We start from the raw sequence: 27,910 nt of genomic DNA on the forward strand, positions 1-27,910 counted from the left end.
ACTCTTTGTCTTCTCCTGGAGAGCAGTTCTGATGCCACTCAGTGCAGCCTGGCTTCAATATTTTTCTGGTGGTGGTGGATTTTTATTTTACAATGTTGTCAGCCCAGTTCTAATTTGTTCTTTTGTTTTCTGAGCTCCTTTTTTGTTTAAATAATAAAGAGATGTGTCAGTAACTTTTTTTTTCCTGAGCCATTTCCTCCAAGCCTTTTCTGACGTTTCAGAGACACTTCTAATGTCAAGAAGTACAGTAGTAAATAGTCCCAGCTCAGCAGCATGTAAGAGACCAGATCTTGTCTCTCTTGATGTGAATCTAGAATGGAAACATCACCTTTGCTCCCAGACACCAGAAATGTGCAATGGACAGACCCTCTGGGTAAGGGCTCTCTGGAATGTGCACAGACAAGATCATCCCTACCCATAAACATCCCTGGAAAGGAAGGATATAAAAAGGAGAATGGATCAGTCCCTGATGGGTACTGTGTGTATGGGCAGGGAAAAGGGGAAGGAGGGGACCCCTGCAAACACACAAAGAATACACAGGAGGCAGCAGACTTGGAGGAACCCTCTCTCCCTGTCCTAAGTTCTCCCTGATGCAGCTCATGGAGCTGAAGACACCACATGATGGAGGCCGCCCTCCCTCCTCTCCTCCTTCAGGGAGGACAGTACAAGCCAACAAGGATGACATCTCATCCAAGCCAAAGGAGCTGCACCCTTCCTCCCACCCAAACCATCTTGGGGGGTGGGGGGTATGCTAATATAATTCTTTCCCCTTCTCTCTCTCTCTCCCTTCTTCTGTTTCATCTACTTTATTCTGTTAATAAGCAGCCTGGCTGTTGATAGTTTGGCCTCCTTTGTGCTTCTAATTTCATAACTCAGGAATGTTCCAGAAGAGCTGAGACTCTTTCCCCTTCAGACCGAGACACAGCACCAGTGCTGCCAGGAAACACCAATGCTTGGTCTTCATAGACTGCTCTCTTTCCACTCCCACACTCCCCTTCTGATCCCTTGTGTTGGTCTAAGGCCTGGAAGCTTGGTCAGGGCTTTGCAGTGTGGCAATCTGTGATCACAGGCAGGGACAGGCCATGTGCCCACACACCTGGTCTCCACAAGAGCAGTTCCACACAGACAGGTGATCTGCTTAGGGCAGTGTCTGAAGGCTTAGGTCTTCTTCCAAAGCTTCCTTCAAGAGCATGCCCAAGAAATTGTCCAACAGATAAAGGGAACAGCTAAAGTGTGTGAGTGTGCAGGGCTGGGGCACACAGCAGTGTCCTCACACAGCCAGGCCTCCTGCAAGTGACCTGAAGGATCAGCAGAGAAGGGTCTGGACTGTGTCTGTGTTCACTGGACACCCTGGGGAAGCTGTCCCAGGGCAGTCATCCTAGACTGGGCTTCATAACCACTGTTTCCAGCAATAGCCTCACACTCAGCTTGGATAGACTCTTGGTCCCTCCACAGGAGGACATGGCCTCAGGAGGTCAGCAGTGCCTGTTTGCATTGTGCAGATGAGATGTCAGCAGATGAGGTGAGGTGAACCTGAGTGAGCACAAACACCATCAGTTATTGCTGGAGGTACAAAGGCACTGGAGGTGTGAGGAGCCTCCCAGCCTCTGGCAGGGGCAGCAGGAGGCCAGGGAGATTCTCTGACTGCTGCAGGGCAGGGCCTGTGTGAGTGATGGGGAAAGACTCTGTCTCTGAACATCCCACACTCCATTAGGGGTCCATGAGGCCAGCTCAGATGTGGACACTGACAGAGTTGGGACATTGCTGTGTGTCACTCCAGAACAAACCCTACTGGCCCAGGGAGATTCATCTCAGATGTCTTGGGCAGGCTTCTGTCTGCTCACATCACCCTTGCTGGACTGTGCCCTGAGATGTGCACAGAGCCATCCCAGAGGTTCTGGGCTCCTTGGAAAAAGCCTCTCCAAGAACACCAAAAAGGAGGATGGGGAACATTGCAGGCTGGTCACCCTCAGCACAGTCCCTGGGAAGGTGAAAGCTCAAACACCTCTGCAGCCATTTGCAGGCCCTTGCAGGACAAGAGAGGTATTGCTGAAGCCATATGGGTAGGGGCAAGAAGGGGATGTTTTGTCCCTGGACCTTAGCCAGGGCTTTGCCATGGTCCCCCATAGTCTCCTTAGAGCCAGAGTGCTGAGACCTGGAGTGCAGAAATGGATGAGGTGGTGGCTGGGTGGTGAAGGAAGCCCAAATGTCACCAGTGGAGAGTCCTCCTGTCAGACACTTCCCAGTGGCATCCCTCAGGGCAAGCCCTTGGGCCAGCAGTGTGGAATGTCTTCATGAACTCCCTGCACCATCTGACCCAGGGCCTTTGCAGCTCCTCTGGAGATGAAGCCAAACTGGGCAGAGGCCTTGAAGGACCTCATCTGCTTAACCCTGCCCTGAGCAGGATCATTGGACAAGAGGATGTGCAGGAGTCTCCTCCACAAATGCAGCAGGACAGAGCCAGCAGCTTCTCCACTCAAACCCTTGGTAGGAAATCTCCCAGATGGATCTGGTGAAACTTGGATCTGCTCAGGCTCTGGCTACAGGGAGGCTGATGGCTGAGTGTGCAATCCTGTGCTCAGTTGTGTCTCAGGAACTCACCATTCAATAGGAAGCCAAGGACTGGGAAGGGGGAGGTGAGGCCACTTCTGCCTCATGAGAGGATTGGCCAACAGCAGGAACACAGCTGGGAAAGGGACTGTGAGGTCAGTTGTGTCTGCAGGAGCTGATAGGGCAGCCCTGGGCTCATGGCTGGCAGATGGGCACAGTGATCTGGGAGATGCCCTCTGCCAAAGGGCCTGGGCTGACTGCAGGAAGGGGCTGATGGGTTGGTTGTTGTGTCTCTGCTGCCTGAGTACCTGATGGGACTGCAGCAGGTACAGGGCTTGGTGCTGTCTCTGCAAGAAACTGCAAGGCCAGCAGCCTTGGGAGCTCCTGGTTAGGTAGGAGACATCAGGAGAGAGGAACACTGTGAGATGGTGCAGCCTGAAAGGTGGAGACTAGCCATGAGGAGCAAGAAACCTCTCAAAGGGTAGTGCTGTGGCCTGAGAAGTTCTGCAGAAGGAGTCTGGGATCAGCCCTTCTCTTTGTGTCCCAAGGAGCAGAGTGTGAGTGTGGGCAGGTGTCAATGAAGGCCTGGAAAGGCCAAGGTGGGGAAGTGAGATGAGTGTCTGCAGCCTGCAGGGCAGGAGAAGCAGCTGTGAGACAGTGCAGGACAAAGCTGTGGTAGAGCTGGCAAAGGGCAATGGCAGTGGTGGGAGTGATGAAGAGAAGCCAAGGCTGTGCCCTCTTGACTCTGGCAATTCTCTGCCCCCGAGGCCTGGGAGGAGATGTTGTTCTAAGGCACTGGGAGGGCCTCACTGCCTCTTTCCACAGCCCCAGGAAGGCTGGGGACTGTCAGGCCCTTGTCCTCTACACAGCATCACAAACCCTACAGGGATCCTAAAGGAAAGCTGGAGAGGGACTTTTCATGAGGGTGTCTGGTGACAGGACAGGAGGGAAAGGTTTGAAGGTGAGGAAAAGGAGGTTTAGACTGGGTCTTGGGAAGAAGTTCTTCTGTATGAGGGTTGTGGGAGTGTGGAATAGGCTGCCCAGGTAGGATGCCCTCTCCTGAGGGTGTTGAAGGCCAGGCTGGATGAGGCCTTGAGCAGCTGAGTCTATTGGAGAGGCATCCCTGCCTATGGCAGGAGGTTGGAGCAGAGGAGCTCTGAGGTCCCCTCCAACCTAGGCCATGCTATGCTGCTATGAAACCCACACCCCACCCCCACTGCACCTGAAGAGCCTTGACCCACACATGAGGGACAGGATCTGCCTGCCCAGGGGCGGTGCTCAGGCCTTGGCCTTTGTGCTCCAGGAACCAGAGCCAGAGTTTGCTCTCCTGCACTTTGCCTTTGTCTGCTGCAATCACAGCCTCTCCTGAGCTGCTCTAATGAGTCCCTGGGGAGGCTTTGGCAGTAACAAGCCTCAGTGGGGCCAATCAGTGCTTCAAGGTACTTTGTGTTTTGCTTCTTGCTTCTTGCCCAGTTTCTTCACTCTTCTCTCAGTACCTGAGGTTCATGGAATGATTCCCAAGTGCCCTGAGGAGCTCTTTGTGTCTTTGTCATTGACTTCCAGATTTCCAAGTGCACCTCACAAAGCTCAGATTTTGATGGCAAACTATTTGATTGTTTCTCAGATGAGGGCAGAGGTGACAGCAGCATCCACCAAGCCAGAATGATGCAGGCTGTCTGCTCAGGGGGTCTGGACTGGGAGGAGAAGCTGCCCTTTGAGGGCTGACATTGAGTGGACAACTTTGCTCCTCACCCTCCCCAACCTCCCCATTGCTGTCCCTGCCCACCTGGGCCTTACATCCCTGCTCCTTGCATCAGACTTCTCCACTGCTCTCTGCAGCTGGAGCTCACAGCTCCATGGCACCAGCTGCCCCCTGCTCTCCTTAGAGCACTGCCTGCACACAGCCACAGAAGAATTGTTGCTCTTTGGAAACAAAGCAAAGTCAAGGCTGAGAAAGTTCCCTCAGCAATCCAAGCCCTCTGGACCCATCTGCTCAGCACAAGCTGTCTCTCAGCAGCTTGCCTGTCCGCAAGGCTGAGACAAAGCCAACAAGTTCTGCCATGGCTGTGATTTCTCAGCCAGTCAAGAGTTCTTGAGAGTGAGAAGAAGATTAAAAAGTTGGACCCTAGCAGCTCTTCCTCATGAAGCAATCCTGAATTCAAATCTCTTTCTATGGCTGTGCCTGGAGAGAAGCACCAAGCACACAGACACAGGGACAGAGCTGGCTGATTCCAGTGGAACATAGAGCCCCTCAACATGGTGACAGCAAAAGTGTCTGTCCAAAGACACAGAGAGGTGGAGAGGTAGCTGTCAGAGAGGCTGCCTGGAATTCAGTTTCCTTTTGCTGGAGCTCAGGGCACACACTCACAAAGCTTCAACATTCTCAGAGGATGAGAACTCAGCCTGGAGAAGTCTGACTTGGTGCTGGCCCTTGGTGCAGGTTTGTGCCTGAGAGATGTCTGAGTGGGGGAGATGCTGGACACAGCTGCTGTGATCCAGGTGAGCTCCAAGGCTCTGGCTTTAGGGTCACTGTTTTTAGAGGTGGAGATCCTTGACTTCCATCAGGTATTTCTCTGATCTGGAGAACCTTGGATGCTAAATCATCCTGGGATCTTTTGCCACTTGCACAGGCCCTGAAGTTTTTGGCTGTCAGAGTTTTCTATCACCTCCCTGTTGGCTGTGATCCAAGCACAGATGCACTGAGCTGGCAGGAGGTGACAAACCCTCAAGCCATAGGGAGGGAAATACAAGGCCGGGAGAGCTCTGGTCAGGGCTGAGCCATTCCTTGCAGGTCAGTCCTCTCCTCTAACCCTTTGCTTCTCTCTGCCTGGGGTCATATCCTTCTCTTCATCAGCCCTGATCCTCTGTGCTGGGGAGGGGGAGAAGCAAGGTTTGCAGACCTGCTCCTTGGAACAGGCCAGAGGGTAAAGAACCCAACTTGGGACAGCAGCAAGATCCCAGGCTCCAGCTGACCCCTGAGCACCTCCCAACCCTCTCCAGACCCTCCTCCCAAACCACACTTCACCACTTGTGGAGCTTTGAGGGTCATTGGCTGTGATGGGAATTTAGGAGTTCACCTCCCTGAGCCCCAGGTGGTCAGGTATCAGTTGCATGGCCAGAGGGGGATGGTTGGGATGGCTGCATCCTGGGGGTGTCAGCCCCATCAGCACTACAACCAGGGGACTCAGCACAGGAGTTAGGGCTCTGATCCCTCCGTTGCAAGAACTCTCGATGTGAGGAGGAGGTTCTTCACCATGAGACTGGTGAGACCCTGGAATGGGTTGTCCAGGGAGGTGGTCGAGGCCCCGTCCCTGGGGGTGTTTAAGAGCAGGCTGGATGAGGCTCTGTCCAGCCTGGTCTAGTGTGGGGTGTCCCTGCCCATGGCGGGGGGGTTGGAACTAGATGATCCTTGTGGTCCCTTCCAACCCTGAATGAAACTATGAAACTATGAAACTATGAAACTATGAAACTATGAAACTATGAAACTCACACACAGTGTCCTTACTTCTCAGTCACTTGGTCCCCAAGGAATTGCCCAAGAGCACAGGGGTGACCATTCCTCTCAGCAGCATGGCCTCCCAGAAGGACCTGGACAAGATCTTGGAGGAGAAGAATCACCTGAAGAATAATTTGGAGGAATGAAAGCTCAGCCTTGAGGAATAGTAGAAGAGGTTTATGAAGACATAGATGAGGACAACAAGGAGGAAGTATATGAGGATTAGGAGGAGGAGGAAGACAAAGGTCATGATGGGGAAGAAGAGTAGGATATGGAATAGGAGAAATATGAACCAAAGGAGGAGGAAGATGAAGAGGAGGAAGAGGGCAAACCCATATCAGCCCCTCTGTGCCACCCAAGCAGCCACATCAGTGCCCTGAGGGTGGGCAAAGCTTACTACCCATCTTGGAGGTGGTAAAGCCCCACTGCCCCACTGCCCCCAGCCCAGAGCCCAGCCCTCTCTCTGTGGTGACTACATCAAGAGCTTCACTCTCAGCTCCAACCTCATCTGGCACTGCTGCATCCACAGCCAGAAGCAGCTGCACCTCTGAGCTGCCTGATGCAAGAGCTTCACCAGATGGTCGTCCTCGGTCAGCACCGCTGCACCCACAAATGTGCCAGCCCTTCACCTGCACAGGCTGCAGCAAGTGCTTCATCTGTGGCTCCTTTCTCACCTGGCATATTCACCCCCACGACGGTGACCAGCGTGTACCAGGGGACATAGTAATACACCGACCCCGGCACTGCCAGGCCATCGGCTGCTCTATCTCCATTTGCTCTCCCAAGCTCCAGGTTTACTTTCTTGATGTCAGAAAGCTAAGCTCTGAACCAGTGGGAGAGTTTCTAACATTTAGTGAGAAAGTTAAGAAGTCTCCTTCCTTCAGATGTCCTGCTGAGTGTTCTGGGAAGGGCTCAGGTGAGGGCCAGTTCTGAGAGGCAGAGGTTGGGTTGTGGCTGGGTTGAGGCCCAAGGGTCAATGCCAAGGGTAAAGGCTGGAGCCAGAATGAGCAATGGGGGCAGAGTCAGGGTCAGGAGTGGGTATGGGAGGGGCTGAGCTGTAAGGGGTGAGGTGAGGGATTGGCTCTGCTCCACTGCATTTGAGCAGGGGACTGAGTAGAGAGGATGGGAGGAGCCCAGACTGTACTGGGAGGACATCCTAGGACCCAGCATGCACTGGGAGGTGATAAAAGCATTCAGTCTGTAATGGGAGGTATGTGAAGACTTCTTATGGATGAGCTTAATAGCAAAGACTGTGGCATGTAGGCAACAAGCTTAGCAGCTCAGGCAAGGAGAGAGGGGACAAAGAGAAAGAGGGCAACTTATTTACAAGTTGGGGCAATACTTGCAAGTTCCTCTAGGCCAGGTTTGGCCAATGGGCACTCTCATAAACAACTGGCTTTAGCCTATAGGAAGCCTGAAGCTATCATTATGCTATACTTGGTATCAGCACCAGCATCCCATGCCATGGGTGTGTGCAGCTGTTTGTGCTGCCTGGCTAACACCTTGGCCTTTGTTCCCCTCAGGAAAGCAGGGGAATGTGTCCACACATGCTGGGACAAGTTTCAGTATCTGGGGCATAATTCTGGGCACAATGTGCCTTCACCACATCCACAAGAACCATCAAACAAAGGAGGCAGTAAAGCACTCAGAGTTGCACCCAAGCAGGGGTGGGAGGGTGCTGCTGCTGCATGCTAGCCAACAAGGTTTGGGTTGCTAACTGCTCTGGCTGCAGCACAACAGCAGGCAGCTCTGGAAGCTTCTTCCCAGGCTCTGCAGATTGCCCTGGGGCTTTGCAAAGTGGCATTGGGACTGGTAGCAACTTCTCACTGCCAGGGGATGGTTCCTGGGGGCTTGGCTCACTCAGAATTTGTCCCTCTGCCCGGCAAGACACTGCTCCCTGCTAGCATGGAACCTAAGGAATTTCACTTCCTCCTCTCTGGTCTTTGGGGAGTGTAGTTTCTGGGTATCCCTGGGAGATTTTCCATTTTCTAAGTGAGCTGGGGCAAGATTTGGTTTATCTTTCCTAACACTGAAATGCTCCAAAGATTTCTGATTTGATGATATGTTTGGGTACAGGGCTTATGGTATGAAATAAGGAGAGTGGCATGTAGCAGTTTGGGCTAGGTGCCCTCTGCTGTGCTCATACGAGGTGTATTTCCTGTGCCCAGTGGGTGGACACAGGAAACCAGTTATTTCATACCATAATTTCCTGTGCCACTATAAATCTCAGCAGGGCTCCTGGTGCTTCCTCTTTCTCTCCTCGCCACCACCTGGTAACTGGGGGGAGATGTCTCCTGGCCTTGGGCCTGCCTAGGCCTGAGGCCAGCGGGATGGGCAGTCTCAGATCTGGCCAGCTGAGACTAGCCTAGCAGTGGAGTGGGGCAGAGGGGGGAAGAAGGAGCCCTGGGGGCCTTGGGTGTACCCTCAGGTGGGGATGGGATGTTTCTGGATCTGCTTTGGGATCTCTTTAGTCACTGTGCTCCTGGCTCTCTGTAAACATTCACTGCTTCTCATTTAAACTTTCCATCACTTTTGCAATCCGTTTGTTTGAGTTGTTATTTTTCCCTGTAGTGGGGAGGGGGTCTGCCTCCACCCATCACACCCTAGGAGATTTTCCCTTTTCTAAGTGAGCTGGGGCAAGTTTTGGTTCATCTTTCTCAACACTGAAATGCTCTAAATAATTTGGTAGTCTAAGCAGCTGAATAACAGAATTTCCCCAGCTGACAATCCAATTGGTCATTTGATTCTATTGGCAGGGGAGCAGATTGCATTGTAATAGACCAGAGGTTTGCTGTTTCATAACTGTCCTGCCTGCTCTCTCTCCTTTGTGACAGGCAGACAGTGTCAAAGGCTTCACTAAAGTCCAGGCAGACAGTGTCCAGGGCCCTCCCCTCACCCCCTAGCCAGGTCACCTTACTGTAGAAGGAGATCAGATTAGTCAGGCAGGACCTGCCTTTCACAAACCCCTGCTGACTGGGCCTGGTCACCTGGTTATCTTGTAAGTGCAGCATGACCTGCTCCATAACCTTTCCTAGCAGAAAGGTGTGACAAGGAGGTTATTAATCTATGAATGTGAAATATGAATTATATAAACATTACAATAGAATCTGCCAGGATGGGGATTGACATCTCTGTGGCGAGGCTGAGGGACCTGGGCTGCTTCAGCCTGCTGAATGGAGGCTCAGGGCATGGCCATAGCAGTGTGCACATGGCTGAAGGGTGATTTCAGAGAGGATGGAGCTCTTCTGGGGAGTGAAGAGAGACCAATACCTCCACAAAGTACAGCATGGAAGGTTCATTGTGGAGATGAGGCCAAAGAAATGTCCCTCAAAGGGCAGAGCTGCTATGCATGAGGCCATCCAGAGGGGTCAGGAAATGGCAGGAAGAGCTAAGACAGCTCAGGGAAGGGATGGAAATGCAGGGGGAGAGATGAGTGGGGAAGCAAGAGTGGTGTCAGCAGCCTGAAGGGAAAGAGCTGCAGGCATGGGACAGTGTAGGACAGGCTGCAGTAGGGATGGCCAAGGGCTCTGGCAAGGCTGAGAGGCCCAACAGCACCAAGGTCTTTGTCCCTTTGGCTCTGGCAGTTGCCTCTGCCACCAAGGCCTGTGAGGAGAAACTTTGCTTTGAGGCTTTCAGGATCTGCTATTGCAAGGGCAGTGCTCAGGGCTTGGCCTTTCTGCTTCACAGACCAAAGGCAAGTTTTTCTGCCCTGTACTTTGCCTTTGTCTCCCTGCAATCCTGGCCTCTAACAAGCTGCTCTAATGAGTCCCTGGGGAGCCTTTGTCAGTAACAAGCCTCAGTGAGGCCAATAAGTGCTTGAAGTTACTTTGGAGTTTTCTTCTGCCTTGGACTTCTTGAGAGGCTTCTTGGCAGTACCTTGGCAGAGTCTCCTGGCAGTACCTAAGGATGATGTAATCAGACTCAAATACTCCATGGGGCTCATTAAATATTGTTGAACCTCTAATTATTGCCAAGGTATCTGCAGCTAATTGGAGAGGTTATTATTGCACAAAGCATCTGATAAAAAGTATTTTTAAAGGTACATTTCATTCCTTTTCAGCAGGAGTTGTCTCTTTGCAAGCAAACCATAGCAAAACCTGACAAGGTCCTACCCTGGTCACTGCTCATCCTCACTCCCCACTGCTACCAGCAGAGCCCAGAGCCACAGGTGAGGGACAGGATCTGCCTTCTCAGGGGCTGGGGGTCAGGGCTTAGCCATTTGGATCAATGAAACCCCTCCAGGTTTGCTCAGCAGCAGAGGCATCTTTAGCTGCTTGTCCTGACCTGTCAGCACTGCCTCAGTTCTCTGCTCTCACCACAGCCTGGAGATACTTCAATGCCTCCAGTGATGCTTCCCTTGCATCCACTGTCTCCTTCTGCTCTAACCAGACCCTGGGGACCCTTTCCCAGTATGCTTCACTGGGACCCATTAAGAGTAGAAGAAACTGACTTTGACTTCTGGAGAGGTTTCATCAGCTTCCTCTCAGTCTCTGAGGTTACAGGGCACCAAAAGCTACCAGAGGAGGTATTAAAAGTCCTTGGGCTGGACTTCTGCTGCCCTATTGGGCCAGACTTCTCGGCTACAGGGAGCTGCTGGCAAGTAAGCAGAGCTGCAGGAGACAGATCTGTCCAGGAGCTTCTCCTCTTCACAGCACAGCAGGGCTGAGGACACTGCCAGAGGATCTCAGGGAGATGAGGAAGGCAGAGAGCGCTTCAAGCTTTCCAGGACTGGGAGGGTGACTGAGAGCTTGCTGGAGGAGAAGTCACTGCAGTCACTGACACAGTGAGGCTGTGGGTGCAGGACACTGCAGCTGTAGCTCCTGGAGGCATCTCCATCTCGGCAGCTGACGCTCAGCTGAAGTCTCCTGGAGTGTGCACACACAGAAGGAGGACCAAAGCCCTTCAGTTCCATCCTGTGAGCAGCAGTGAGCTGAGCTGGGGAAGGAGAAGGCTTCACCCCCAGCCCCTCTGCCTTTCTCTCTTCCCTTCACTGTCTCTGCAGCACTGCAGGCCTGCTCCCTGTTTCTCCACCTCTCCATGGCTGTGGTGGTTTTAGGCAATGCCTTTAAAATTTAGTTACAGATTTTGAGCAGAAAAGTAGAAACAAAATAAATAGATCACTCTTGGGTGTGAAAAGGAAAAGAAAAGATTATTCTAAATAAATTCATTGGATAAATATCAGGAATCAGAGGAGCTGTACCATAACAATTCTCTCTCTTCTCTTCTGATCTCAGCTCTTTTGCTTCACTCAGGAGAGATCACCTGCTTTGGCTGCCCTTGACTAAGTCTAACTCACTGCTTTTTTTCTCTCTCTACTCCTCCTTTCTCTCTTGGAACAGGGGGATAGAAGTTAGGGGTAGAGGAGCAGCTTCCCTGGTCTCTGACCAGGGGAGTTTCATGTCATTTGGTAATTGTAAATAGCTGTCTAATATTGTCACTCCTGTATGTTTTGTAACTGTTCATTGCATTCCATTGTAGAGTGTAGCTCTTGCTTGTCAATACAGCTTCATTTGCTTCTGACTGAGCTGCTCTGGCAAAGGTAATGATGGGGGGAAAGTTCAACCCACCACAATGGGACTCTTGTTCTCTGGGATTGGGCTGTTGGTCACTTTCTGCTCTGGCACCAGAGGATTCTTCATGGCAATTCTGGGTCCCTGCTGCATTTGAAGCTGTGATGAACTCTGCCATGTGTTGGTAGTGATGGGACTGAGCTGATCCATGCCTCCTGCAGCTCAGGGAGGGAGGTTATGATAAGCCCTAACTTGTCACTGCCTTTCCCTCCTTGGACAGGTCTCTATGGCCAGAGGCAGCAGATGGCCAACAGCAGCTCCATCACCCACTTCCTCCTCCTGTCATTCCCAGGCACAAGGCAGCTGCAGCTCCTGCACTTCTGCCTCTTCCTGGCCATCTACCTGGCTGCCCTGCTGGGCAATGGCCTCATCATCACCACCATAGCCTGGCACCACCACCTCCACACCCCCATGTACTTCTTCCTCCTCAACCTTGCCCTCCTTGACCTGGGTGCCATCTCCAGCACTGTGCCAAAGTCCATGGCCAATTCCCTGAGGGACACCAGGGACATCTCCTATGCAGGATGTGTTGCTCAGGTCTTTCTCTTTCCCTTTTTCATGTTTGCAGAGTTTTATTTCCTCACCACCATGTCCTATGATCGCTATGTTGCCATCTGCAGACCCCTGCACTATGAGACCCTCCTGGGCAGCAGAGTTTGTCTCCACCTGGCAGCAGCTGCCTGGGGTTGTGGCTTTCTCTTCGCTCTGCTGCACACAGCCAATACATTTTCCCTGCCTCTCTGCAAGCACAATGCTGTGGACCAGTTCTTCTGTGAAATCCCCCAGATCCTCAAGCTCTCCTGCTCCACATCCTACCTCAGGGAACTTTGGCTTATTGTGGCCAGTGTTTGTTTATCATTTGTCTGTTTTGTGTTGATTGTGGTGTCCTATGTGCAGATCTTCAGGGCAGTGCTGAGGATCCCCTCTCAGCAGGGACGCCACAAAGCCTTTGCCACCTGCCTCCCTCACCTGGCTGTGGTCTCCCTGTTTCTCAGCACTGCCTCATTTGCATACCTGAAACCCTCCTCCATCTCCTCCCCATCCCTGGATCTGGTGGTCTCAGCTCTGTACTCAGTGGTGCCTCCAGCAGTGAACCCTCTCATCTACAGCCTGAGGAACCAGGAACTCAAGGCTGCCCTGAGCCAACTGATCACTGGATGCTTTCAGAAGCAATAAACTCTTTGCCTTGTCCTGCAGAGCAGTTGTGAGGTAACTCAGTGCAGGCCCAGCCTGGCTGCTCGAATTCTGGCTGCTGCTGGTGCTGTTCCCCTTGTGAGAATGTTGTTCCCACACAAATTTCTTTCTTCAGACCATTTCTGGTTCAGTGCTGTCCTGTCTGGTGTGACTCAGAGGCTGCAGACATGAGGAGCTGGTCTCCCTGTGTGATCAACACAATAAAGGACCCTGCAGGGAGTTGTTTCTCCGGGTTCCTTCCTCCAAGGTTTCTGTGGAGCTGCAGGGCAGTGCCTGTGTGCAGAGGTGGAGGGGCAGAGTCCAAGCACAGCAGCAGTGCCAGGCATCCCCAGAGCTTGAGTTGTCCTCAGCTGCTCTTTCTGCCCTTCCCCTCTCTCCTTCTGAGCCTCTGTGCTGGAGCAAGGCCTGAGTGCTCTGGCAGCTTGGGCACTGTGCTGCTGTGTGGCAGTGCTGGGACTGCAGGCAAGGACAGGCCAGGGCCTGTGGGAGAGAGCTGTGCTCTTGAGCAGTGCTGCCATCAGAACAGGAGGGGTCCTCATGCCTTCATAACCCAACCCCCTCCCATTACAGACTGCACCTACTCAGAGTCCAAGCTGGATACCCTGACCCCCTTCCAGTATAGACTCAGTCCAAACATGGTTCCTTTAACCCCTCCCAGTACAGATGTGGCCTCATCCCAGTACAAACTGGATCATACTGTCCTCTAGCACCGCAGCCTGGGTCCCATCCCAGCACAGAATCTGTCCCCTGGCTCCTTTCACAGTACTGATTGCATCCATCCCAGTACCAACTGCACACCCTCATGCCCTCCCAGTACAGCCTGGGCCTTGTCCCAGTCCAAACAGTATCCCTTTAATCTATCCTGCTACACATTAGGTCATGTCTCAATAAAAACTTGATCCCCTTATGCACTCCCAGTACAGCCTGGATCTCATTCCAGTACAGTCTGGTCCCCACAGAGTACAATTTGGGATCCATTCATCACCTCCCTCTACAGACCTGGTCACATCTCAGTACAAACTGCATCTCCTCAACCCCTCTCAGCTCAGATGTGCTCTTATCCCAGTACAAACTTCATCACTTTGCCATCTCCCATACAGTTTCCTGTGCCACTACAAAGTGCATCCCTTGGAGCCCTGCCCAGGCCCAGCTGCACCCAGCACAGCACAAAGTGGATATCCTGATCCCAGTGCAGCTGTGGCCTGATCCTGGTACAAATGGGATCCCATTGCCATCTCCCAGCACAGTCTGAGTCTCATCCCAGTACAAAGTGCATCTCCTGAAACCCTGATTCCATCCCAGCACAGACCAGGACCCATCCCTGCAAAGTGATGCCCTGATGCCATCCCAGTTCAGACTGGGTCCCCCTCCAGGTACAAACTGAGCCTCTCTGAGCTCTCCCAGTATAGACTGGGTCTTGGTCCAAAACAAGCTGAATCCCCTGGTCCCTTCCCAGGGCCTCATCCCAGCACAAACTGCATCATCTTGCTCCACCCCAGTACACTTTGGGTCCCATTCCAGTACAAAGTGGATTCCCTAGTCCCTTCCCAGTACCTACTGCATCCCTCCACATGTTAACTGTGTACTTTGGTTCCAACCCAGTGCAGTCTTGGCCCCCTCCCAGTACATAACTGCATCTGTCTCCCAGTACAGACTGAGCCCTGTCCAAGTACAAATTGATTCCCTGATCCCATCCCAGAAACTGGAGAGAGTATCCTTCAGCTTTATTCTTGGGATGTTGGTAGGGGAGAAGGTGGACAGGTGCAGCACAGAAGACCAAAGGCAGCCTGGACTGCATCCAAAGCAGCATGGCCAAAGATGGAGAGAGAGGATCCTGCCACATTATGTTGCTCTGGTGAGACCTCCCCTGGAGTACTGCATCCAGCTCTGAAGTCTCAACACAGGAACGACATGGAGCTGATGGAGCACATCCACAGGAGGGCCACAGAAATGACCAGAGGCTTGGAGCAGCACTGCTATGGGGACAGGCTGAGGGAGCTGGGGTTGATCAGACTGAGGAAGAGAGTGCTCTGGGGAGACCTAATAGCAGCCTTCCAGTGCTTGAAGTGTACTGGATGGAGAGAAACTGTTTGCAAAGTCCTGCAGTGACAGGACCAGAGGTAATGGCTTCAAACTAGAGCAGGGCAGAATTAGATTGGATATTAGGAACAAGTTCTTTACCACAATGATAGTGAAACACTGGAACCCAAAGCCATTCTGGCTGGGATCAACAATGCTGTGTCCATCAGGAGCAGGGAGGTGGCTGTGCCCTGGGACTCAGTTCTGGGGAGGCCACACCTCAAGTGCTGTGTCCAGTTTTGGGCACCTCCACCCAAGAGAGATGTGGAGGTGCAGGAGCCAGGGCAGAGGAGGGCAAAGAGCTGGGGAAGGGCCTGAAGAATAAATCTGATGAAGAGCAACTGAAGGAGCTGGGAATGGTTAGTTTGGAGAAGAGGAGGCTGAGGGGAGACCTCATTGCTCTCTAGAGCTACCTGAAAGGAGGTTGTGGAGAGGCTGCTGCTGGTCTCTCCTCACAGGTCATTAGTGACAGAACAAGAGGGAACAGCCTCAAGCTAGGACTGAGAACAGTAGGAAGAAAATTTTCCCATCAAGAGTGGTCAGGGAGTGGAATGTGCTGCTCAGGGAGGTGGTGGAGTCACCAAGCCTGGAGGGGTTTCAAGGTGGTTTGGATGTGGTGCTTGGGCATAAGGCTTTGGGGTGACCCTTGTAGGGTAGGGTTAATGGTTGGACTTGGTGATCCTGAGGGTCTTCTCCAACCTGAATGTTTCTGTGATTCTGTGAAAGACTGAGAGCCCTGGGGCTGTTTAGTGTGGAGAGGAGAAGCCTGAGAGGGGATCTGATCAATGTCTATCGTTATCAGAGGGGGGTGTCAGAGGAAGGTGCCAGGCTCTTGGCAGTGATGCCCAGGGCCAGGACAAGGAGCAATGGGTGCAAGTTCCACCTCACCATGAAGAAACTCTCCTGTGCTGTGAGGGTGCTGGAGTCCTGGAGCAGGCTGCCAGAGAGGTTGTGGAGTCTCCTTCTCTGCAGATTTTCAAACCTGCCTGGATGTGTTCCTCTGTGACCAGGCCTGAGTGATCCTGCTCTGGCAGTGGGGTTGGGCTGGAGGATCTCTGGATGTCCCTTCCAACCCCACATATTCTGTGATTCTGTGATCTAATCCTTTCCACTTCAGTCTGGGCTCATCAGGACACCAAAGCTTCTCCTCAGCCCTGGCCTGAGCCCCAGCCCTCAAAGATTATCTCTGAGTCCTCAGCCTTCCCCTGAGCACTTCAGCCCCAAACCTCCTTCCTGTTCTCTGATCCCTCTTTTATATCCCCTCCTATCCTGGAGTGACTCTGCTTGCTCCTGGCACAGAGGAGGGTCTGGAAGCTCCCAGAGCAACCTCATGGCCTTGGAAGAGGAGAAGGAGGTGACCTGTGGCTGAGCAGCTCATGGACACCACAAGCAGAGGAGTGGCAATGCCACGGGCAGCTCAGCTGTGCCTCAGAATCTCCTGCACAGCAGCAGGCACAAGGCTCGGCAGCAGCTGGGAGGTCACTGCTGGCTCAGCAGCTGTTAGAGCAGCAGCAGGAAGAAGGCAGGAAAGGGACTGGGAGGTCAATTCTTGCTGCAGCAGCTGAAAGGGCAGCCCCTGACTCCTGCCTGGCCTCTTTGCTTTTGGCCTCCCAGATGCCAGAGTCCCCAGCAGGCCAGAGGAAGGCCTGTGGTGGGCAAGGGACTTATGTGACTCCCTGTCCCTAAGCACCTGGTGGCCCCTGCAGGAAGAGCCTTGGAGCTGGGTTGTCAACTCCCTGCCACCTGATGGCCTGAGGGGACAGCAGCAGGGACAGGGCTTGGCTGTGGCTGCTGGAGAAGCTGAAAGGCAGCAGCAGGGACCTGCCTTGGAAGGCCATGCAGAGGTTTCTTGTGCCTGCTCAGCTGCCAGGCCACACACAGGCTGAGGCCTTGTGCCAGCATTGGGACATCAGGGATGGCTGAGTAGCTCCTAGGGCAGGAGGAGCCACATGGCCCTGAGGTGAGTGTGAGGTCACTGCAAAGTCCAGTCCCTTTGTACCATTGGCAAAGGCAGGAACAGGAGGTGACCTGTGGCTGAGCAGCTCATGGACACAAGGGAGGAGATGGGTGGCAATGCCATGGGCAGCTCAGCTGTGCTTCAGGCTCTCCTGCACAGCAGCAGGCTCAGAGCTGGGCTGGGGACTGTGCCATCCCTTGTGCCTGCCAAGCTGAGAGGCAGCAGCAGGGAGGTGCCTTGGATTTTGCTTTGCAACTGGAGGTTCTGCTCAGTGCCCAGGCAGAAAGGCCTCTGGCAGGGACCATTGCCAATGGCCTGGGATGGAGCAGAGCCTGAGCAGAGTGCAGAAGGCCAAGTGCAGCTGGGCTATGGCAGCTGGAGGGTAGAGAGGCTCTGCAGAGAGACCTGGACAGGCTGGACAGATGGGCAGAATCCAACGGCATGAGATTTAACACATCCAAATGCCGGGTTCTGCACATTGGCCACAACAACCCCATGCAGTGCTACAGGCTGGGGTCAGAGTGGCTAGAGAGCAGCCAGGCAGAGAGGGATCTGGGGGTGCTGGTTGATGGTAGGCTTAACATGAGCCTGCAGTGTGCCCAGGCAGCCAAGAGGGCCAATGGCATCCTGGCCTGCATCAAGAACAGTGTGGCCAGCAGGAGCAGGGAGGTCATTCTGCCCCTGTACACTGCACTGGTTAGGCCACACCTCGAGTCCTGTATCCAGTTCTGGGCCCCTCAGTTTAGGAAGGATGTTGACTTGCTGGAACGAGTCCAGAGAAGAGCAACAAAGTTGGTGAGGGGTTTGGAACACAAGCCCTATGAGGAGAGGCTGAGGGAGCTGGGGCTGCTTAGCCTGGAGAAGAGGAGACTTAGGGGTGACCTTATCACTCTCTACAACTACCTGAAGGGAGGTTGTAGACAGGCTGATGATGGTCTCTTCTCCCAGGCACCCAGTACCAGAACAAGAGGACACAGTCTCAAGCTGCGCCAGGGGAGGTTCAGGTTGGATGTTAGGAAGAAGTTCTATACAGAAAGAGTGATTGCGCTATGGAATGGGTTGCCCGGGGAGGTGGTGGAGTCGCCGTCATTGAAGGTGTTCAGAAGGAGACTTGACGGGGTGCTTGGTGCCATGGGTTAGCTGTTTGGGTGGGTTGGATTGGTTGATGGGTTGGACACGATGATCTTGAAGGTCTCTTCCAACCTGGTTTGGTTTATTCTAATAAAGGTTTATTCTAATAAAGGAGGAGTGTGGCCACCCAGACACAGAGGCTGTCCTCTCCTGCACTCAGCACTGCTGTGGCCACATCTGGATTCTTGGTGTCCAGCTTTGGGACTTCTACTCTGAAGGAGTTTTGAAGAGCCTGAGAAGCTTCAGAGGATATCTGCAAGGATTAGGGTGGAGAGCCTGAGGGACTGGGGCTTTGTTAACCTGGTGAAGTCCTAGTTCAGGGCACTACAGATGCCATGTACACCTGCTTGCAATCTGGTGATGATGGAGCATCTGGTGGTTGTGGGAAGAGAAGAAAACCTCCATAGAGTGCAAATTTTAGGGTTCAGAGCGGAGTTGAGGAGAATGAAAAGTCACTCAAAGGGGATCCTTGTGCTCCAAGAGGCACTCATTCTGTTTCAAGAAATGGCCATGGAAAGCAGAGACAGAACAGGAAGGGTACAGAAGTGTCATGGTGAGAGCTGCTAGGAAAGCAAGATGGATGTCAAAAGCATGAAGGGAAAGAGCTGCAGGCATGGGGCAGTGTAGCACCACCTGCAAGGCTGAAAGCTCAACAGGACTGTGGTCTTTCTCCTCCTGTCTGTGGCATTTGCCTCTCCCACCAAGGCCAGGGAGATGAAACTTTAGCTTGAGCCTCTCTGCATCTGACTGCCCAGGCTCTGTGATCAGGGCTTGGCCTTTCTGCTGCAGAAACCAAACCCAGTGTGGGGGACAGTGTAGGACAACCTGTGGTGGGGATAGCAATGGGCACTGGCAAGGCTGGAAGTCATCAGGAGAACCCAAGGCTTTGCCTTCTTGGCTGTGGCAGTCATCCACCACCAAGGGCTGTGAGGAGACTTCCTAAGGCACCAGGGGGTCCTCAGGGCTTCCTTAAACACCCCCAGGAAGGCTGGGGACTGTCATCCCCTTGTCCTTCTCTAAGCATCACAAACCCTACACCCCACAGCACCTGGGGAGCCCTGACCCATACATGAGGGACAGGATCTGCCTGCCCAGGCACTGTGGTCAGGGTTTGGCCTTTCTGCTCCATAAACCAAACCCAGAGTTTGCTCTCCTGCACTTTGCCTTTGTCTGCTGCAATCATGGCCTCCACTGAGCTGCTCTAAGGAGCCCTTGGGAGGCTTTGTTGGTAATGCCCCTCAGTGGGGCCAAGCAGTGCTTCAAGGTACTTTGTGTTTTCCTTCTGACTTCTGAAGAAGTTTCTTCAGTCTTCTCTCAGTACCTGAGGTTCCTGCAATGAGTCCCAAGTGCCCTAAGGAGATGTTTGTGTCTCTGTAATCTTCAGGGTTTCAAAGTGCACCTCACAAAGCTCAATTATTTTATGTCAAAGATATAATATTTTACTCCATTTCAGTTTAGAGCAGAGATGATAATTCCCCAAGTGACACTGACCCAGGCTGTCTCAGCAGCACATCTGCACTTGCAGGAACATCTGTCCTTCAGGACTGACATTGAGTGGACAACTTTGCTCCTCACCCTCCCCAACCTCCCCATTGCTGTCACTGCCCACCTGGGGCTTACAAGGTGATTCAGCAGAATGTGTTCCAATCCAAGAGCCTCTGAATGACAGAGTGGGTAAGGACAAGGCTGACCCTGACTGACTGCAAGGGATCCAGAATTCAAATCTGTTTCTATGGCTGTGCCTGGAGAGAAGCACCAAGCACAAAGATACAGGGACAGAGCTGGCTGGGTTCAGTGCAAGATAGAAACCTTGCCGCTGGTGACAACAAAGGTGTCTGTCCAAAGACACAGAGTAGTGGAGAGGAGGCTGGCAGAGGGTGCCCTGGAGTTTGGTTTCCTCCTCCTGGAGCTCAGGGCAAACACTCACAAAGCTTTGGCATTCTTAGGGCAAAAGAACTGTGACTGGAGAAGTCTGACTTGGTGCTGGCCCTTGGTGCAGGTTGTGCCTGAGAGATGTCTGTGTGGGGGAGATGCTGGACACAGCTGCTGTGATCCAGGAGAGCTCCAAGGCCCTGGCTTGAGGGTCACTTTTCAGAGGGGGAGATCCTTGACTTTCATCAGGTGTTTCTCTGAGCTGGAGAACCTTGGATGCTGAATCATTCTGGGATCTTTTGCCACTTGCACAGACCCTGAAGATTTTGACCTCCAAAGTTTTCTATCAGCTCCCTGTTGGCTGTGGTCCAAGCACAGATGATTAGGTGGTGTTGGATGATAGGTTGGACGCGATGATCTTGAAGGTCTCTTCCAACCTGGTTTATTCTATTCCATTAATTCTAATTCTGAGCTGGCAGGATGTGACCAACCCCCAAGGCACAGGGAGAGCAGTGCAAGGCTGGGAGAGCAAGGGTGCAGCACACCAAGGACACCTCTCAGTTCTCTATTTCTCTCTGTCCTGATCCATCCCTGGCTTACCCTGGGCTACTTCATGGTCTAGGCCTTCTCTTTGTTTGTTTGTTTTTAACCTAAAATGAGAATGCATGTTGTGTTGTAAGGAAATTTGACTTTCCCATTAACTATTTAAAACTAAGGCAAACTGGTGAGGTGACATAGAAATCCATAGGAACATTTTCTCTAGTCACACAACAATTAAACAATCATAACAGCCAGTCCTAATTCACACGGTGCTGTGGTGCATTCTTCTGAGTGATGCTTTTGATCCCAGATTACCATAGCAGTTGTTGTGATCGATGTTCGACTGCATGGGAAATGCTGTGTGCTCATGGCCTTGATTCCTCTGCCGTTGTTCGTTGCGATGATTGCAGTTGGCATGGGGTAGACATTTCTTGCTGGTGTCACTAAACCCCCTTAGCTATAAAATATACATCCTCTCTTTTGATTTGTTGATTTTTTCTTGATAGATTTTTAAACTTTTTTTCTTTTTGAATTTTATTATTTTTATTTTTAAAATTCTATTTTTAATTTTTTTTTATTTTTAATTTTAATTTTTATTTTAAATATTTTATTTTTAAAATATTTTTTTTAATTTTAATTTTTAATCCAATTTTTAAAATTTATTATTTTTTGATCTTATATTATTTTTTAAAAAATATTTTAATTATTTTTTGTATGTTTGTTTTATTTAATCTATTTTTAAAATTTCTAATATTATTATTTCAATTAAAAAATTAATCCATTTTAAAAAATATTAATTTTTTATTTAATCTATTTTTTAATTTTGTAATTTTATTTTGTTTTGGTTTTATTATTTTTTTAGCCTTTTTTAAAAAAATTACATTATTTTTATTTTTATTTTTATTTTATTTTTTAATATCATTTTAATTAATTTTTATTTTTTAATTTTAATTATTTTTTATTTAATTTTTAAAATAAAATTTTTTAATGTAATTAATTTTTTTAATATGCCTTTTAAATATTTTTGTTTTGTTGCTATCTGTATTTTTTGGCCTATAATTTTTAATAATTTTTTAGGTAATTTTATTTTTCTTTTAAATCTATTTTTTTATTTCCTGTTTTTTTAATAGCTTTTAATTTTTCTAGAATTTTATTTAACATACTTTAATTTTGTATTAATTAATTTTTAATGTTATTTTATAGTCTAATTTTTTAATTATTTTTTTAATTTAATTTTTAAAATTGTTTTTTTATTCTATTTTTTCCTTTTTTATTTTCTTTTTAACCTTTTTTGTACTTAATATTTTATCCTTATTTTTCATTTTAAATTTTTGTAAATTTTTTTTCTAATAATCCTTATTTTTTTTGTTAATAGTTATTTTTTGTTAGTAATCCTTATGGGTTTTTGTTTGTTTTGGTTTTTAAAAATTATTATTATGTAAAAATGTTTTTTATATTAAATATTTTTTTCTTTCTTTTTTATAATTTTATTATTATTATTATTATTATTATTATTATTATTATTATTATTATTATTATTATTATTATTATTATTATTGTTATTATTATTATTATTATTATTATTATTAATTGTTGTTGTTGTTGTTGTTGTTGTTGTTGTTGTTGTTGTTATTTCGTACTTTTACTTTGTAGTAGTACTCTGTGCTATTAGCCAAACACCAAACTCAGGTGTGAGAGGCAATGCACCAGAATAGACTCTCCAGTCTGTCTATTAGCTGAGGAAGGAGGTGGATGTGGAAAGTTTAATCCATCTGATTGGTGCCTAAAGATTGAGGCCAATGGGGAGGCAGCAATAAAGATAGCCTCCAACAACAAGGATATAGCTCATGGACCAGTCCAAACCTGGAAAGGACTGAAATGGGACACATTGTCTTGGTTGCCTGGTGGGCCATGGGTCAAACGAGTGTTATTCTTCTCTCTTTGTGCAACAGCAGCTCTAATCTTTCTACCATGTCTGATACCCTGGTTTGTATGGCTTATCCATCCTGCAGTCAGGCAGGTGCAGGTTGTAGCCATATCAAGTGAGCCAGAAAAGGCTATAAAAAAGAGCAGTATGATGTATCTGCAAATCAGAACAACATCAGAAATGAGCCAAGAGGAAAGGATTAAGTTAATGGTGAAAGAATTTTGTAAAGACAGTTATTAAAGCAAGGAGAGGAGGGATTGATGGGATTGAAAGGAGGGAGTGTCTTTACAAAGGAAGAATTGGCTAAGAGGGAGTTGGAAGGGAAAGCAGGAACCAGAGAGTTCCCCTTCTCTATGTGTTTGTAAATCACAAAGGGGCCTCTGCTAAGTCTCTTCCCTTGAACCTTGCTGTCAATCAGTAGGGGTCTGTCCCAAGATAGCAGACACTGAACACAGCCTGAACTGCTGAACTTTTAGGCCAGAGCACAGGCTTAACAGACTACTGAATATTAACTTCTGCACCCAGAGAAGTGGAGAACCTAATTTAAATGAGCATAGGATGTATGAAGCAGGGAGGGTTTGTGTGAAGGGGGACATGTAGCAGGGGTTTGGGAAAGACTAAATCCTGAGTACCTGAGCCACTGGGGAAAGGGAGAGGGAGATTTGCATCCAGAAATGTAGGATGGAAGGGGAGCTGTGCCTTCAGCAGTGAGAGAGACCCCACAGGGAATTGTCCTGTGGACTCTCCCTTTATTCAAAGGAAGTTTTACAAGACTCCTCTGTCTCTGTTATGAACTTCTAGATGGGAAGAATTTTTCCTTGCATGTTGCACACCCAGGGAGCACAGCTGCTCCTGTCTGCAGTCTCTGGGTCACAGCAGACAGGCCAGTACTGAATCTGAAATGGTCTGAAGAAAGACTCTGGTGGGAAAACTACACTCTCACAAGGGTAACAGCACCAGCAGCAGTCAAGAAGGGAGAAACCAGACTGTGAGTGACATCAGAACTGCTCAGCAGGAGAGGAAAAAGAGTTTATTGCTTCTGAAGGCATCCAGTAGTCATTTTCCTCAGGGCATCCTTGAGCTCCTAGTTCCTCAGGCTGTAGATAAGAGGGTTGACTGCTGGAGGTACCACTGAGTACAGAACTGCAAGCACCAGATCCAGGGATGGGGACAAGATAGAAGAGGGCTTCAGGTAGGCAAAGATTACAGTGGTGACAAAAAGGGAAACCACAGCCAGGTGAGGGAGGCAGGTGGCAAAGGCTTTGTGGCGTCCCTGCTGAGAGGGAATCCTCAGCACTGCCCTGAAGATCTGCACATAAGACACCACAAGGAACACAAAACAGACAAAGAAGAAACAGGCACTGGCCACAAGAAGCCAAAGTTCCCTGAGGTAGGATGTGGAGCAGGAGAGCTTGAGGATCTGGGGCACTTCACAGAAGAACTGGTCCACAACATTGCCCTGGCAGAAGGGCAGGGAAAATGTATTGGCTGTGTGCAGCAGAGCATGGAGAAAGCCACAGGTCCAGGCAGCTGCTGCCATGTGGAGACAAACTCTGCTGCCCAGGAGGGTCTCATAGTGCAGGGGTCTGCAGATGGCAACGTAGCGATCGTAGGACATGGTGGTGAGGAGAAAATACTCTGCACCAAGCAAAAGGAAAAGCAGAAATACTTGTGCATCACATCCTGCATAGGTGATGTCCCTGGTGTCCCTCAGGGAATTGACCATGGTCTTGGGGACAGTGGTGGAGATGGCACCCAGGTCAGTGAGGGCAAGGTTGAGGAGGAAGAAGTACATGGGGGTGTGGAGGTGGTGGTCCCAGGCTATGGTGGTGATGATGAGGCCATTGCCCAGCAGGGCAGCCAGGTAGATGGCCAGGAAGAGGCAGAAGTGCAGGAGCTGCAGCTGCCTTGTGCCTGGGAATGGCAGGAGGAGGAAGTGGGTGATGGAGCTGCTGTTGGCCATCTGCTGCCTCTGGCCATGAGGCACTGTCAAAAGAGAAGGAGACAGTGAGAGGAGACTTCTCTCAGCACAGCCAAAACCACTCCCCACAGACCCTCCCCTGTCACACAGACACTTACTGCTTCTCAGGGACTTTCCTTCAGCTCCAAGGCTGGGGCATTGCTTGGTCCTGGTTTAGGGTAAAAGGCAAGAGTGGGAGAGCTCCCCATGGGGTATAAGTCACCCTGCTCTGCACCTCAGCTGGAGGGTGACCATGCTCCCATGTCACCCTGAGAAGCCACCAGACACTGCTGAGAGCAGAGGGATCCACCACACACCACTCTGTGTCTCAGGGTCTCAGCATCCCACTTGTAGTCCAGGAGACACTTGGCTCAGTGTCCCCTGGAAGGCAGCACAGCCTGGATGGACACTTCAAGGACACAGCCAAAGCATGACCATGGCAGGTCCTGAAGTCAGCTCATTCCCAGCCTCACACCCTGCACTGCCCAGAGCTTCACAGGCTCAGTACAACTGGGACACCTCATTGCTGTGGCTCCACCTGCATAGAAGATCTCACAGTGTCTGTGCCTGACTGCAGCTGAAGCTTCCATGCCCAGAGAGCCATCAGCAGCACAAAGAGCATCTGAGACAGACAAGGAGAGGGACAGACAGACACTCAGGAATGCCTTCAGGTGAGGAGTGTAGGCACTTGGTGAGGTTCCCAGTAAAGCTCTGTGTGATGGTTGAAGAGGCTCAGCCCTTGCTCTAAAGGCACAGATGAGTTTTCCTCCTCACCAGCCAGGCCAGAGACAGTGGAAGCAAAAATTCAGGATAGCAGAGACTGGGTCAGGAAGCCCTGGCCTGAACAGAGTCATGAAAAGTCCCCCTGAAAATGTTCTGGAAATGAGCTGGAGCTGAGAGCAACCCTCACCCACACAGCAGCCTCTCCACAGCAAAAGGAACCTGCCTTGCTCTGCCCTGCCTTGCCCTGCCCAGGGTAACTCATTCCAACCACAGCTTCTCCCCAAAGCTGCATGAAGAGCTCCCTGGGCTGCTTGAGACCTGAGCCTGGCAGGCAGCAGAGTCCCTGTCCCAGCTTTAGGAGATGCCTCCAGGAACTGCAGCTGCACTGCCCTGCAACCACAGACTCACCCTGTCAGCAAATGCAGTGACTTCTCCCCCCGTGAGCTCTCAGCATCCTCCCAATCCTGGCCACCTTGAAGCTCTCTCTGTCTTTCTCATCTCCCGATATGCCCTCAGCCCTGCTGTGCTGTGCAGAGGAGCTGCTCCTGGACAGAGCTCCATCATGCCCAGGAGCCTGGCCCAGCTCAGCAGCAGCAGACCAGCCCAAGGCATTTAAAGGAGCCCTCTGGTGGCTTTGGTGCCAAGTCCATAAACCTCAGAGACTGAGAAGCTGATGAAACCTCTCCAGAAGTCAAAGTCAGATTCAAACTCTGAAGTTTCTTCTACTCTTAATGGGTCCCAGTGAAGCATACTGGGAAAGGGTCCACAGGGTATGGTCAGAGCAGAAGGAGAGAGTGGATGCAAGGGAAGCATCACTGGAGTCACTGAAGCATCTCCAGGCTGTGGTGAGAGCAGAGAACTGAGGCAGTGCTGACAGGTCAGGACAAGCAGCTCAAGGTAGCTCTGCTGCTCAGGAAACCTGGAGGGGTTTCATTGATCCAAAGGGCCAAGCCCTGACCCCCAGCCCCTGGCAAGGCAGATCCTGTCCCTCACCTGTGGGTCAGATCTCTGATTCACCCTGTGAAATCATTTTTATCAGATGCTTTGTGCAATAAAAACCTCTCCAATTATCTACAGAAACCTCGGCAATAATTAGAGGTTCAGCAGAATTTAATGAGCCCCATGGAGTATTTGGGGCTGATGACATCATCCTTAGGTACTGCCAGGAGACTCTGCCAAGGTACTGCCAAGAAGCCTCTCAAGAAGTCCAAGTCAGAAAAAAACTCCAAAGTCCCTTGAAGCACTGATTGGCCTCACTGAGGCTTGTTACTGCCAAAGGCTCCCCAGGGACTCGTTAGAGCAGCTTGTTAGAGGCCAGGATTGCAGGGAGACAAAGGCAAAGTACAGGGCAGAAAAGTATGCCTTTGTTCTATGAAGCATAAAGCCAAACCCTGACCACTGCCCTTGCAATAGAAGAACCTCAATGCCTCAAAGCCAAGGTTCTCTTCACAGGCCTTGGTGGCAGAGGCAACTGCCAGAGCCAAGTGCACAAAGGCCTTGGTCCTGTTGGTCCTCTCAGCCTTGCCAGAGGCCTTGGCCATCCCTACTGCAGCCTGTCCTACACTGTCCCATGCCTGCTTCTCTTTCCCTTCAGGCTGCTGACACCAATCTTGCTTCCCCTCCCAGCTCTCTCTCTGACATTTCCATCCCTTCCCTGAGCTGTTTCAGCTCTTCCTGCCATTTCCTGACACCTCTGGATGGCCTCATGCATAGCAGCTCTGCCCTTTGTGGGACATTTCTTTGGCCTCATCTCCACTCTGAACCTTCCAAGCTGCACTTTGTGGAGGTTTTGGTCTCTTCCCACTCTCCAGAAGAGCTCCATCCTCTCTGAAACTACCCTTCAGCCATATGCACACTGCTAGGGCAGTGCCCTGATCCTCCTTTCAGCAGCTTGAAGCATCCCAGGTCCCTCAGCCTCTCCACAGATATGTCAACCCCCATCCTGGGAGATCTCCTCTACAGTCTCCCCAGTTCCTCTGCTCTCCATCAGACTTCAGAACCTGACACCCAGACACCAAGCATCCAGACGTGGCCACAGCAGTGCTGAGTCAGGGGAGGACAACTTCTGTGTCTGGGTGGCCACACTCCTCCTGCCACAGCCCAGCTGCAATTGGCCTTCTTGACTGTGTGCAGGGTTTGCTTCATCCCAGGGCATTGGGAATGGTTCCTCCCAGACCCTGTAGTGCCTTTGTGACTGGGCTTGTGTCTGATTTGGCCCTAGCTTGGGTTTAATGCCCACCAAAGCCACTGTATCACTCTCCTTCTTAGATGGACAGGGGAGAAGGGAAAGATAACAAAAGGCAGTGTAAGATAGAAGGAATTTAACACTAAGGACAGGCACAAGCAATAGACCACACAGGGTGAAGCAGAAAGAGAAGTGAATCTCTACTGCCCAGCATCACATGGGGGTTGGTCTCTCTGAGCTGACTACGCATGCCATGGAGCACTCCTTGTGCCACTTCTGGGCAGCTGGCCTGGCTGTGTCCTCTCCCAAGATCTTGTCCCCTCCCCCTTCAGCATACCCTTGGGGCAGGGAAATTTTGGAAAAGCACAGCCTGAGGGCTCAGCTGAGCAGCAGCCAAAATACTGCTGTTACCAACACCCAGCCACAGCCCTGCAAAGCACAGCACTAGCAGGATGCTCAGAGGAGAATTAACTCCAGCTCATCCCAAACCCAGTACAATCTCCACCCCTTATTCCTACTCCAAAACCCCAGTATCTTATCTCAGGTTTCACCTGATGTCTTCTGCTAGAGATTCCAAGCGCTTCATGCTCCCCAGCTGCAATTCAAAGGACATTTTGCACCAGTGGTCCTGTTTGGATAGGCCCAAGTGCTCCTGCACAGCTATCTCTTGCTTGATCTGTTCAAAGCCTTCTTGTTGCTCACTGCCCCACTCAAAATGATTCTTCT

General features: G+C 50.7%; 1 protein-coding gene and 1 pseudogene across 1 annotated transcript; one reads left to right on the forward strand and one right to left on the reverse strand.

Moving 5' to 3' along the window:
- Positions 1–12,027: 12,027 nt before the first annotated feature.
- LOC137454432 (olfactory receptor 14C36-like) lies at positions 12,028–12,792 on the forward strand. Its single transcript, XM_068164472.1, has one exon. It carries the CDS (start codon positions 12,028–12,030, stop codon positions 12,790–12,792), a length of 765 nt encoding a protein of 254 aa, XP_068020573.1.
- A 10,554-nt stretch (positions 12,793–23,346) lies between these two features.
- On the reverse strand, positions 23,347–24,111 carry LOC137454433 (olfactory receptor 14A16-like; annotated as a pseudogene).
- Between the last annotated feature and the right edge of the window lie 3,799 nt (positions 24,112–27,910).

This window comes from Melanerpes formicivorus, unplaced genomic scaffold, assembly GCF_026170545.1.
Source record: "Melanerpes formicivorus ecotype bairdi unplaced genomic scaffold, bMelFor1.0.p_v2 SCAF_80, whole genome shotgun sequence".
NCBI lineage: Eukaryota > Metazoa > Chordata > Aves > Piciformes > Picidae > Melanerpes > Melanerpes formicivorus.

Coding starts and splice junctions, on each gene's coding strand:
- LOC137454432 (XM_068164472.1), top strand. CDS start 12,028: ATGTACTTCTTCCTCCTCAACCTTGCCCTCCTTGACCTGGGTGCCATC.